Source organism: Ornithodoros turicata, chromosome 3 (assembly GCF_037126465.1).
Source record: "Ornithodoros turicata isolate Travis chromosome 3, ASM3712646v1, whole genome shotgun sequence".
In the NCBI taxonomy this organism is placed as follows: Eukaryota; Metazoa; Arthropoda; class Arachnida; order Ixodida; family Argasidae; genus Ornithodoros; species Ornithodoros turicata.
This window is the reverse complement of record NC_088203.1, coordinates 28,937,836-28,950,951: the sequence shown is the minus strand read 5'-3', so window position 1 is coordinate 28,950,951 and position 13,116 is coordinate 28,937,836. Positions and strand designations below refer to the sequence as shown.

Sequence of the window (13,116 nt, the reverse complement as noted above, 5' to 3'; positions counted from 1 at the left end):
CGGTGCTGTGCTCAATTTACCATACCCCAACTATACGATTCGACTGCTACCGATACACGTGCGAACGATGGGTGCTTCCTGACCGCTTGCTTCCAACTTGAACTCCTGGACCGCAGACCATTTTTGCTTCTTGTCCTTGACCCATGGAACAGCCCTACGCATCAGTGCCGCGCGGGCTCTTCACTCCCTCTTTACTTACGTTCAAGCTACCGGCCCCCTGGAAGAGCTGAAAACAGAACTCCGACCTGTCATATCCTTCGCGCTCACCGTGAATTTATCTTCTCATATGAACATCCCTGAAGTGGGCTGGGGTCCTGCGTCCACCGCGCAGAAGCATCATCATCACTTTTCCTTCATTCATTTATCGTTGTTGTTGGATTTGCATAAGTCTAATAGATCTCGTAGATCTAACTGCATGGTGAACGAGATACATAAGATGACAACAGATCCATCTAATACCTAATATACCTGTAAAAGTAAAGTCTGTAAAGCATGACCGATTCCTACATCCTGATTCCGTTCTCCGCTTCTTAAAAGGTAAATTATGTGGATAACCTCGCTTGAGCGTTCGTGTCTCCATCTAAGCAAACAAAGCACCATTTTGTACGCACGACGTAACGTGTGGAATAATGACGGCTGAATATGTGCGTTCTGTGCACCAGGAAAGCCCTTAATCATGACGTCAGCGATCACTCACCCAACTGGAAAACCTTCACGGTGTACAAAAGGGGCCATGCATTACGTCCCATCATGCGTACACAAGGTAATGTACACAAGCACACGCTGCCGTCTATTTAGATGGCTCAAGGTCGAAGAGGCATTTTATGCGCACACAATAGATTATGAACAATTTGTAAAGTTCACCGAACGACAAAATACAATCGCAGAGAACAACAGCTGGTGGTGGGGGTGACGCCGCCATTACGGAACGGTTTGCCTGCCTGTCGGGCACCTTTAGGCTTGGAGGTGAGCGTACATCCTGGGCAGACTTCGCCGGGGGTCGTGGTGGATGAGGCAGATAGACGGACAAACAAAACGTCTCAATTTAATGATGCCAGTTCTTGGTTCTTGGGTGCTGCCCCGCAAATCAGTTCATACCTGCCATGAGCGCCCTTGTACAATTTCTCCTCGACGGACCTCTTTGACACTTTGTGACGCTCTTTGTTTTTGTGCTGAGATTTCGCAAGTGGACTCTCCTACACTGTTGCTTTGCCAAGTTTTGTGGTGATGTTTTCATCCATTGCGTTTGAAAGTGTAGTGTAGTGTAGGTTTGTGTAGTTTCCCTTTCTTTTCTGAATAACGCATCCTGGAGTAGCCAGTCCCGAGTGGCTCGAGACTAACATCTCCATTTTTTTTCTTTTACAAATCAATGATGCCCGTTGCAGAAGAGGCTCCAGCAGTGGGTTTCAAGCCCGCATCCTCTGGTTTGTGCCCTCCACCCCACATCCACACCAATAATTATCATGTTAACTAAATCACCGCAGAAGAGCGCACACCCCCTCTTTGTTCGAATCATGAGCTATAACCCTATCAGCCGTCGCAATGGTTGGCGCACGGCGTGCTATGCAGTGATGTTCTGTTTTGAGAGTGTTGAGGTGTCGCTGATTAGGGCTTTTAACAAAAGACAAAAACTGTATGACAAAGTAACTTCAGCTGCTGCGGTCTCGTGAACTGGCAAAAGGGTTCGCTAAGTGACCACAACTAACAAAGGCTGACAGCCTGATAAACGATGAAAGATGAAAGTTACTGAAAAGGTTGCCAGCTGTCGGACTCGAACCCACATCTTCTGAATTACCGATCCAGGGCTCTACCAATTGAGCTAAGCTAACACACCTCCCCAGCGACTTCCAAGGACGCGCCATCTGAAGGGATATATGATATAATAGTGAATAATAGCGAATATGAATAATAGTGAAATATGATATATTAGTGAGTTTTAGTATACCGTTGATAGTTTAGTTGTCGTTGCTTATCGGAACCAATCGCAGTGGTGCGTGGCTCAGAATCTTATCCACTGATTGGTTCCGGTTGATACGGTTCGACGCAAGCCACGTTATCAACGGTCTGCTAAAACTCTCTAATATGCCGAATAAATATGCCGAAATATGACACACGAAACATAATAGATTTGTGTCGCTTTGATTGGTAATATGGAGACCTGGTTCTGAGACTGGAACAACATAGAAGGGACAATCACATACAAGGCCTCAAGTTGCCTAAGAAATTAACGATGAAAGATGAAAGTCACTGAAAAGGTTAGCTAGCTGTAGGACTCGAATCCACATCTTCTGGATTACCGGTCCAGGCCTCTACCAATTGAGCTAAGCTAACACGCCTTCTCAGCGACTTCCAGGGTGCGTCATCTGAAGGGACAAACCAGTCACTCTCTCTCACTCATCCTCCTTTCACTCTTACATTTTTGCACACTCATACACACATTCATACGACAGGGATCGACGCAAGCGGCAAATGTTGAACATGGAGAACTGATGTTCTGAGGCTGGAACAACATAGAAGGGACAATCACATACAAGGCCTCAAGTTGCCTAAGAAATTAACGATGAAAGATGAAAGTCACTGAAAAGGTTAGCCAGCTGTAGGACTCGAACCCACATCTCCTGGATTACCGCTACCTACAGCTGGCTAACCTTTTCAGTGACTTTCATCTTTCATCGTTAATTTCTTAGGGAACCTGAGGCCTTGTATGTGATTGTCCCTTCTATGTTGTTCCAGCCTCAGAACATCAGTTCTCCATGTTCAACATTTGCCGCTTGCGTCGATCTCTGTCGTATGAATGTGTGTATGAGTGTGCAAAAATGTAAGAGTGAAAGGAGGATGAGTGAGAGAGAGTGACTGGTTTGTCCATTCAGATGACGCAACCTGGAAGTCGCTGAGAAGGCGTGCTAGCTTAGCTCAATTGGTAGAGCCCTGGACCGGTAATCCAGAAGATGTGGGTTCGAGTCCTACAGCTGGCTAACCTTTTCAGTGACTTTCATCTTTCATCGTAGTTTGGTAATGTGTGGAGAAACGTTACGATATTCATTAGGACGCATTCTAAAAATATGCATTTTGAATTGACTCCTGGGCTCAACTGATAAGAAGGTATCGACTGATAAGGATTGATAATGCGCGATAAAGAGAAGCAATAAAGGCAATACTGGCTGTGTTGACAGATAACGACTGACAAGATTGTTGGTGTCACTGATGAAACGATGGGAACGCATCGGCTGAGGGGGTTACTGATAAGCGCTCGTAGACAAAGACTTAGCTGATACAGTTTAAAATGAGCTGCTGTCCACTCGAACTGGGCACAAAGGTTCACATAGTGATAGCAACTATCAAAAGCTGGTGGACCGATAACGTCACTATCCGATAAGGAAACGATAAAGAATGTCTCATATTCTGATCACACCAAACAAAAAGCAATCATCGCTGTAGCTTACCCAGCAGCTCATTTCCACAGGTCGGCAGTTATGCATATTAGATATCCCTCGTCAGTCCCCAGTTCCTTATCGGTAGGTGCTTATTAGAGGCTTTCGTAGTTTTTCCAAATGAGAGCACGAGACCTTGTTCATTATTTTCTTATCAGCAAGTTATCAGCCTGCCAGCCTATTGGCGGCGAGACCCTCACTAGGGGCGCCACTGTGCCGTCTCTTGGTGGGGATCCCCGTTTCGGTTTCGTTTCTGTTACTTACAGTAAAAACTGTCATATTGGAATAAAAATGCGATTTACTTGGAACACATATGTCGTTTTCTTCATGAATCACCAGGAAATATCAATGCTGGACAGCCCCTAACACGTGCAATGCCTTTATACGCAATGCAATGTGAGAATACTGCCCGGGGACATCCCCACGACAAGGTTCGTTCAGTGAACACCAGGGGGCGTCTCCCAAACTTCTCGGCGCCAATATGAGTTGTTATCACTCAGCGAAACTTTGCTGCAGTGCTATAAAGTCACCTTTGTGCATGAGGGGAATAGATGTTCTGAGGCTGGAACACATAGAAAGGACAAATACATACAATGCCTCAAGTGCCTAAGAAATTAATGATGAAAGAAGGAAGTCACTGGAGAGGCGGGTTAGCTTAGCCCAATTGGTAAGCCCAATTGGTAATCCAGAAGATGTGGATTCGAGTCCTACAGCTGGCTAATGTTTGCAGTGACTTTTCTTTTTTCATCATCACTTTGTGCGTTCGTCTTGGGCTACGAGCTTGTATCAGCGACTCCTCAACAGTCCATGCGTCCCGACTGTCTTATAACCTTGTCAATTGTTATCGGTCAACCATGTCATAATGATCTTACTGGTATCCCTAATAATTAATAATTATCTATCCTTAGCAGTCGATAGTTCCATATCAACAGGCATAATCAACCGGTCAATCCCTATCAGCTAGTCAACCCCGATCCACATGGACTTCAGCACAATTCGCCCGTTATCAATCACTACCACTATAAGTAAGATAGTTATTATCAGAAATAACTAATGATTGGATAGGTATCGCTAATGTAAAAGTATCCATCAAGTATCCCTGCAAACTATCCAGCCTTGCTCAGACGTTTTTTATGACGGCGTTTCTTCCATATTTTTTTATTTTTGTGAGCCCAGCACCTGCATGAATCCTCATCAACAACACCTTATCAGTCGGTAGACTTAAGTATGAGGTATAGATTACACTTAGAGTGCTAGATTAATCAAATGGCACCCGCATTAAATGAAATGGCACCTGGATTATTGCAGATGTTACGTGAAATAATTTAGATGACACTCGGATTTAAATGGGCGGAAACACCTGTAGTTTAAACATTTGACGCACCTCTGGTCACATCTATTAGAATGTGAATTAATGCCTTTCAGATGCTTTGTTTTCTTCTCGCTCTCTCTCTCTCAAGATTCCATCCACCAATCAAACGTCCTTAATTAGTCCATGATAATGGGTAGAAAAGTCACGTTGCCCAACGCGTACAAAAATATGTCTATCAGTATGAATAACAATAGCAATCAATCAACAATACACGGCGAAACTGCAAAGCAGCAACAAGAATCCGTCCATAAGGAAGGAACCTCAAACTGCGTGTGATTTCCCATACATCTACCTGACCACACGCATCACCAACCACGTCCTTCCCGCCTTCTCAGCCTATATATAAAAGCACAAACTCGGCGCTATTTACATTGTCGCCGTTCCCATCCGCAACGGAAGATGTCTCATCTCATTAGCCCCATCTTATCTGGTCAACCGCTTCTCAGGCCCGACCCACGGACTCAGCACTGGCCGCTGTGCGGGAACTTCACTTTCATAACAGCCATTCTTGTCAGCTACATTTACGTCATCAAAATCGCCGGACCCCGGTACATGAAAGACCGCAAGCCGTACGACCACCTCAAGCCGCTCATCCTTGTATACAACGGGTCAATGGTGCTGCTGAACACTTACTTTGTGTACCAGTTCGCAAGCAGGTCTTACATCGGCGGAACTTTCAACTGGATATGCCAGGGCATCTCTTACAGCGAGGATCGCAACAGCCTCGAGATCGTGAACCTCGTTTGGTGGTATGTTATGGTACGAATTGCGGATCTCTTGGACACGATATTTTTTGTGTTGCGCAAGAAGGATAGCCACGTCTCCTTCCTTCACGTTGTACATCATGTCCTGGTGGTGTTGAGCGGGTGGTTCGGCGTCTCTTACGGTGCAGACGGCCAGTCTTTGCTGCTTGTCATTGTCAATAGCTTCGTGCACGTCGTCATGTATTTTTATTACACTTTGTCGCTAATGGGACCCAATATGCAAAAGTTCTTAGGGTGGAAGCGCTATTTGACCGGTTTTCAGATCGCGCAGTTTGTGGCGATGTTTGTTCACACTGTGGTGCCCGTTTTCGTAGACTGCGGGTATCCTCTGTCGCATATATTATTCACCTTACCGCAAGTGGCCTTCTTTTTCGTCTTGTTCGTCAAGTTTTACGCTCGCGCTTATCGGAAAACGAGAGCCGACTTGAAAACTGGTGAAGGTGCTCTGCGGAGGAGAAGTGAGAAACAACTGGGTTGTGTCGGAGTTAAAGAGGCGTAGACTGTTCGCCGCGTTTCGCGAGGACGCGAGTGAGACGACGAACTATTACGTGGCTTCGGTCCTCACGTGACGTTACGAACAGTAAGGGGAATCGGCCACCGAGAATAAACAGGGTCTGATCGGTATTCGACGTGACGCATTCAAATCATGCCATGCTTTCAGCGCGCTCCCATCAATATACGCTATGCAATTTGGCCAGCTGTCTGCGCAGCTCTCTTATTTCCGTCTTGCCCCTATTGCCCGTGGAGCCACCTCATTGGTCCCTCTCCCGAATAAAGGGGCAACATTCCAAGGTGAGGACGTGGACTTGTGGACTCATGCCGGTATATGATACCACGTGATTGTGATTCGACAGACACTTCGTCACATGGTTTCTCCAAACGCTGCACAGGGACATAACTTCACAGCATGACACGCTCAGAACAAGCCGTTAAACAAGATATTGTTGTCGTTCCTGATTCGTTGAAAGAGGAAGCGTATGCTTTTTCTTGTGTTAGTGTTAGGGTCGATTCACACGATGCAACTTTTTGCTGCAACTCTGTTTCCGCTATAGTTGCACGCAACCGAAGTTGCCCCAAAAAGGTCCCTTTCATACGGCGAGCAACTCGGAATGCCGTAGTTGTCACCGAGCTCGCCAGATGGCGCGGTAACATCATTGTCATCATTTTCGTCCAATCGCACTGCGACTTCTGCTCGTTACGAGTTCAATCCGTTGCGAGTTTGATAATTTTGCATAGTTTCCACTGGTTAGTGATAATTTCATCGTCTCGCGTACTGCCGCTGCAATAACTGACAAATGGAAGTCTTCCTGATTGGTCGCGCTTGCAAGGCGGAGCCGTGTGATTGACAGGTTGCAGCTAGAGTTGCAGGAGAAATCGCTCGTGAAGCGATCGGCTCTGCAACTCCTGCAACTCGAGTTGCGCAACCAGCTTCGCGTTCACACGGTGCAACTTGGTGGGGCAACCTGGTTGCGCGCAACTAAAGTTGCATCGTGTGAATCGACCCTTAGTGTGTGTGTGTCAGAGAGAGAGAGAGAGAAATCTACTGAGGCAAGTGGTTGAAGCAGACGACACGCCTACATTATGCGTGTACGTAATGAAGCAAGGAGATGGAGCGCCTTTCGTCTACAAGCCGTTGAGTCTGCGCTTTTTGAGATAGCCCTTTTGGACTAAACGGAAATGTAGGCTAGTTGGTGCGGACTTGACGTAGCGAAACAATGTGAGCCGACCACGCAAATCGACGAAACAAATACGACACAAAGCTCTGTGTGTGAGAGCTCTAGCGTTTCCAGTTGAGAAGAATATGTTACTTGGCATGTATCTATTTATTGTAGTATAGAGTAGCGCGCCTATAGGTTGGAGGAACGATACCAGGGCCTATCGTTTTGCCCTAGCGTTACTGATACCGCGTTCGTTCGCCGGTGCTGCACGCCCCCTGGCAGAGGCGTTCCTACCTATAGTGCCTATAGCATCACTTCCCCTCTGACACTGAACGCATTCCAAAACTAAACATGGCGGCCACCCTGGCTTTGAGAGCTGCTTCGAGCACCTTGTTCGCTCTTTCATTGACGTCATAGCAGCATCCACAGCAGGCTTTCCTGTGTGACGTTGTGTCACGTCTGCGCAGGCCTTCTGCTATCTATATAGGAGGTGTTGGAAGGGGTGGGTGGCGGTTATCTTCTCAACGGAGTGATTAATTTCGCAGAGCTCCACAAAGAGAGAGAGGGGGGAATCGTTGCCAGATTACACCTGCGCAATATTACTTTCAATGGATTATGCTGCATCAGTGTCGTGCAAACAACAGAATAAACCGTGTCATGTCGTTCAATAGTCCCGAAACAAAGCACAGATTGGCGTGCTAACTAATTTCTTGTCAGCAGCAGTTCGACACGCTCCGTACCTATGGATCTGTTGGCGTAAACACACAGTAAATCATTTTTCACCCTTATCCGCTTAAAACAGGAGTGTTCTTATAAAAACACCCATTTCTATCCCGCAGACTGAAGCAAAGGGTGCAAGAAGAGCATTACTAAATGTGTGATGTCGACATATACCACATTTTATACAACGTCGATCATCAAGGGTTAAAAGTGAGGTGTTGAAAGAAGTGTTACGTCCAATACACCGTTTTTACACCCCATTTGAAATGGGAATATATGTCATAATGGTGTTTTAATTTGTGAAAGAAAAAATATACTGGTTTCATAGCTCCGCTCAGCAAGTAAGACGATAACCTGAGCTAAAAACACAGTGTTTAACAGGGCAGGAAGTTAGAAATTTAGCTGGTATTTTTACGGTTACATCCCATTTCGCCTATTCCCATCTCGCCTAATCCGGATTATCGGATTAAAGAGGCGGGAGGGGTAACTGGCGTTAGGCGAAATGGGACTGATGTGCGATCTCATTAGGGCAAAACGGGACTGTCGACAAGTGGGCGTTACTTACATGCCCCGCCCCGATTGTGACGTTTGCAAGAAATGAATGCGCTCGTCCGACGACAACCTTACGTCGTCTGAAACAAGGACCTTTACATTTGCAAACGAAGGTGTGTGCGATACCACTAATAAAAAAATGAATCGATTGTTATAGAGTAAAACGTTTTCGTTGATTCATGAATGGATAGATAGATGAATGTTTGACGTAAAAAAGGGATAAGTTTCCATACAGACTGGACACGGAAATGGACCTGCTACCTGTGATTTATCCAGACCCCCCCTACACCCCCTAACATCCCCCCCTTGGAGGAGACCCACTAAAATCTTGTGAGATTGCGCGATATTGAGTGAAAAGCATGTAAATGCACTCCCTTGCACGACCCAACACCCCCGCAAGGACGAAATTCTGGGTATACCACTACCTGCTACCACTTTGCAAATCACTAGCAGGGACACAGGTCTTTCGTGCGGCTCAGGGAATTGGACTTGGAATGAAAAAAAAGGCAGTTTTTTTTATTTTTGCTCACTTCAAAAAAAACAAAAAAACTCCACTCGTGAAAAGAGCGGAGGGAACACGAAGGCATGGCGAAGGGTACGCCGTGACCAACCAGATGGTCGTGACGTGATCCCTGTGCACGTGACCTGTGACAGACCTCATTAGTTTAGCACAGAGATACGAAATATATAACAGGTAAGGTGACTTCTGGCGGCACGTTTGAATAGAACTAGCAAAGGGATAAAGTTGTTACGTGGAGATGCGTAGTTCACTTTGACTTCCCGAACAAATTTCTCGCATTTACTTTTCAGAAAGTATTAAAAAATGCATCTAACGCATTGCTATGCTTGAATAAAACCAACGAGGTTGTAAAGTTATGTGAAGATGTGAAAGTGACTTTTGGCAGCACGCCAGTGGACCGCCTTCTTTCCTCACGTGACAGGGATCAGTAGGCGAAGTGGGACTGTCTGCAGCATACATTAGGCCAAACGGGACCCCCTTGAGTTGTAAGTTGGTGAACTTCCTAAGGGATGGCGAGATAATCCGCTAAAAAGCATTAGGCGAAATGGCAATAGGCGAAGTGGGAAGACACGATTTTTACACCCCATTTGAAGTGGGAATATATGTTATAGTGGCGTTTTAATTTGTGAAAGAAAAAATATGCTGGTTTCACAGCTCCGCTCAGCAAGTAATTACATTATAGACGATAACCTGATAACCTGAGTTAAAAACAGTATTTGACAGGGCAGGATGTTAGGAATTTAGGTATCTTTGACTCGTTGCAGGCTGTTTCTGTTTTTTTCCTTTTTTTTTTTTTTTCAAAGAATAGCAAGTCGGCTTCTGCCTGGCTGACCTTTCCTTTTTACCTGCCTCTTTTTTTTCGTAATAAATATATCCCCCCCCCCCCATTTACACACACAAAAAAGTGTAGAAATATCACTGTGCATTTCCTCGAATAATGCCATACTGCCCGCAAACAGCGTCATTACTTCCTCTTCTCCTCCTCCATCGGACGTACACATTTGCAAACCTGAAGGCTACGGCGGAAGAAATGCCTTTGGCTGACCTTCAAAGGCGCAAGCTTCGAATCGGGTTCACTTTTTAAAGCGAGAGTGGTCTGACCAGGAAAATGTCCGAAATTCGTTTTGATGACTTTGTGCACAACACATCCTTCTCAGGTGTCGGAAATACGTTGATGCTCGAAGGGTTTTCGTGGCGAGCCTCTCTCGTGTGGACTCCCGAGCCTTCGACATGGCGAAACTGTTCGGCCCTCCGTCGTCCGACAAGGCGCTGAGGGCACTTGAAGATGTTCTACCTACAACCGGGCTCTCCGGTTCCGGTTCCGAACGTTTAGCAATATCGACGCCACACTGAAACGCGGCATTCCGTTTGAGCCAGAAGATGATGGGTCTCCCTCCTTTGTGGAGGATCTAGAGTACAAATCTTGCGCGAATGAACTGAAACCGGTACTTCGCTCATTTATCCCTGTAACGAGTACGAATATACTTATCAATTAATTGCGTTCAAATGACGCTCACGGCGCTTCAAGAAGCACTCCAGGAAAGATAATAAAAAATGGGGGTAGGCTGTGTCGGGACACAGCCGCAAGTTTTTAACGTGAATACGTGGCATGAATGGAGAGAGTTCAAATAAAGATAGTAGTTTCACTGAACAGTATATAATTTTAATGTGCCAATTTATCAGACGTATTCACGTCAAAAGCCACGTAGATTGAACTCGCAACACTATATATGAATGCGATATTCCTGCTAGGATATCTTTCATAATTGGACAAGAGTACTGATTCATTATGAAAGGAAAACAAAATCAGTCGCATTCAACACCCTGAACATATGCTCATCGAGGTTCCAGACGTGGTTCTTGCCTTGGGGTCATCCAGAGCTATACAAGAAGGGAGGACGTTCGCTGTCGATATCTCGACGATTAGCATTGTGATTGACGTCATGAGCACCACAATGACACCAGGAAAAGAAGTTGCTGCGCCGCCCGACACGTATTGTGTTATAAACGGGTGCGCTCAGTAGCGCCTTTCGCGCTCCAGAGGGAGCCTCTGCTTAAACGCACCGTAAGGCAGTTTATGTTGATGGCGTAGATTAACAGCTTGCTGCATGTTGACACAGCACAACAAGAAATATGCATATGACACTTGATATTTTTTTACTTCCAAGCAAAACTGCGATAAAACAGCGCTGTGAGTGCCAAACGGAGTCTGGCCCACTTTTTGAACTACCTTGCCAATCACACGCTACAGTTCGCTATTAATCCGAGGCTATCCAAGCTATGTACCACTTGTGCCGAAATTTTCGGGAAACTGGATTGAACTAGATTGAACAGCATATTCCGTGACGACCTACCAATATAATGCATTTTGCGTCCACTTTTATCGGCGTGATCTGGATGGAGAGGGACATGTCGGGAAGACGCAGAACAGCAGAAGTGCTTGCTAGCAGAAGTGGTTGGCCGTGGCAGAACCGATTGTTGGAACAGACTGCCCGTATTTATACGCATTTTAACTATAAAACGTAACAAGATTGAATCATCGATGGGTGGAAATCCAGCGAACCCGTAGGGAAGTATGAAGGGAATTGCCTCAGGACGAGAGCCGTCGATATTTCTTCTTCTGGCTCCTTCAAGATTGAATCGTGAACGGGCAAAGAATTGTATATGAATAAAAGTCTGACATAAAATGCAAATTTATTGTCATTCGTTCCGCTTTTCTTGCTATTTGCCTAACGATCGTTGTCTTTGCTAGGCCTAACCAGGACGACGAAACGTATTCTTTTCGCGTAAACATCGACTGGAGCGTAATTTAAAGGTGATTTGCGAGATAACTGCAACAGAATGTACACTAACGGTATAGAATTTAAGTAATTTTTATTTTTAAAAAAATTGTCATAAAATACTCGCTTCGGCGTTCCAAGCTACGCCGCCATTTTCGGGAAAATTTTGGTGTCATTGCGGCCCGCATAGGAAACATCAGCCAATGAAAAACGTTCAATTTTATTGACAGGTCCAGGCTCTTTTTTAGGCCCCGTCTAATGGCCAGACTCCCTTTGGTATACACAGCACTGCGACGGCTCTGTGCGATATAATGCCCCATTCGTCAGGAAACCGTGTATTCACCCGAGCGACATTCCCTAGAATACCCCAGCAGAAAATGTGAAAAACGTTATAGCTTTCTGCTGTCACGTGTGCGCGAGCGCTCAACGTCGTGTCTTCACGTACACTGCTAATCATGGGGAATATCCTGCGACACAGCCCAATATATTCCGTGGCAGACGACAGGAAAAGACCGTGACGGTGTCATTTGCCAAGTGTCGTCTGCAAAGTGCGCAATACGGCACTCCCGATGTTCTTTCACCGTGTGAATGCTCAACATAATACTGGACGGAACTCCTTGAGCTCCGTGAGCATTCTTTTTTGTTTTTGTTTTTTTCTTCCACTAGAATATTCCGTGAGGATGTCGCTCGTGAGAATACACGGCAAAATTTATTTATGTTCCCAACTAACTTGCTGCTCCTGATGGCTGCGTAGCAAAGCCGTAGCCAACGTTTTTTGCTTCAGACACAGTGTTGTCCCCATGCAATGTCGTTTTGCCGCCGTACTTGACGAACCACCCCCAGTTGGCTCTAAAAGGCTCTGGGATGCATCCAGAGCCTTTTATTAGGAGAGTTTGGCCATTGGGAGGAACCTGTCTCAAAACGCGCCATTTGACGTCACACGATGGGAGTCGCCAAGGCCAGTCGCGCCATTTTGGATCAGAGCTATCGCCTTGAAATGCCGCCGCGGCTCGCCTTTCACACAGGGGTGGCATCCCAGGAGGGTCGGACTCGCTCAAAAGAGCGTGACCATACGGGAGCTGCCATCCGTTGGTCATGGAAGGTCATGTCGGTGGGAAGCAAAGGGTTGGCGGTGTCGCAGGTAATCTCATAGATAAGATATGATTCACGTTTGATATGGCAACGTTTACCTTGTGATTCCGATAGCACTACTCAATTCTGCACGTATCCCGAAGATCCATGCGTTCTCAACGCAATTACACGGCTGACCTCGCTTCCTACGGTGGACGCCGTTGCCTCCATCGGCTCGTTCCCGAGTT

The 13,116-nt window shown here is 46.0% G+C and overlaps 2 protein-coding genes and 1 non-coding gene across 3 annotated transcripts in view; 2 read left to right on the top strand and 1 right to left on the bottom strand.

Annotated features, from left to right (window-relative positions):
* The window catches only part of LOC135390142 (ADP-ribosylation factor-like protein 13B), a 288,978-nt gene that overhangs the window by 267,661 nt on the left and 8,201 nt on the right, over positions 1 to 13,116 (bottom strand). The window lies entirely within an intron of this gene.
* On the top strand, positions 2,903 to 2,975 carry Trnat-ggu (transfer RNA threonine (anticodon GGU)). Its single transcript has one exon. It is a non-coding gene; the product is annotated as a tRNA-Thr (tRNA).
* Positions 5,197 to 6,684, top strand: LOC135390133 (very long chain fatty acid elongase AAEL008004-like). Its single transcript, XM_064620126.1, has one exon. It carries the CDS (start codon positions 5,203 to 5,205, stop codon positions 6,064 to 6,066), a length of 864 nt encoding a protein of 287 aa, XP_064476196.1. The 5' UTR covers positions 5,197 to 5,202; the 3' UTR covers positions 6,067 to 6,684.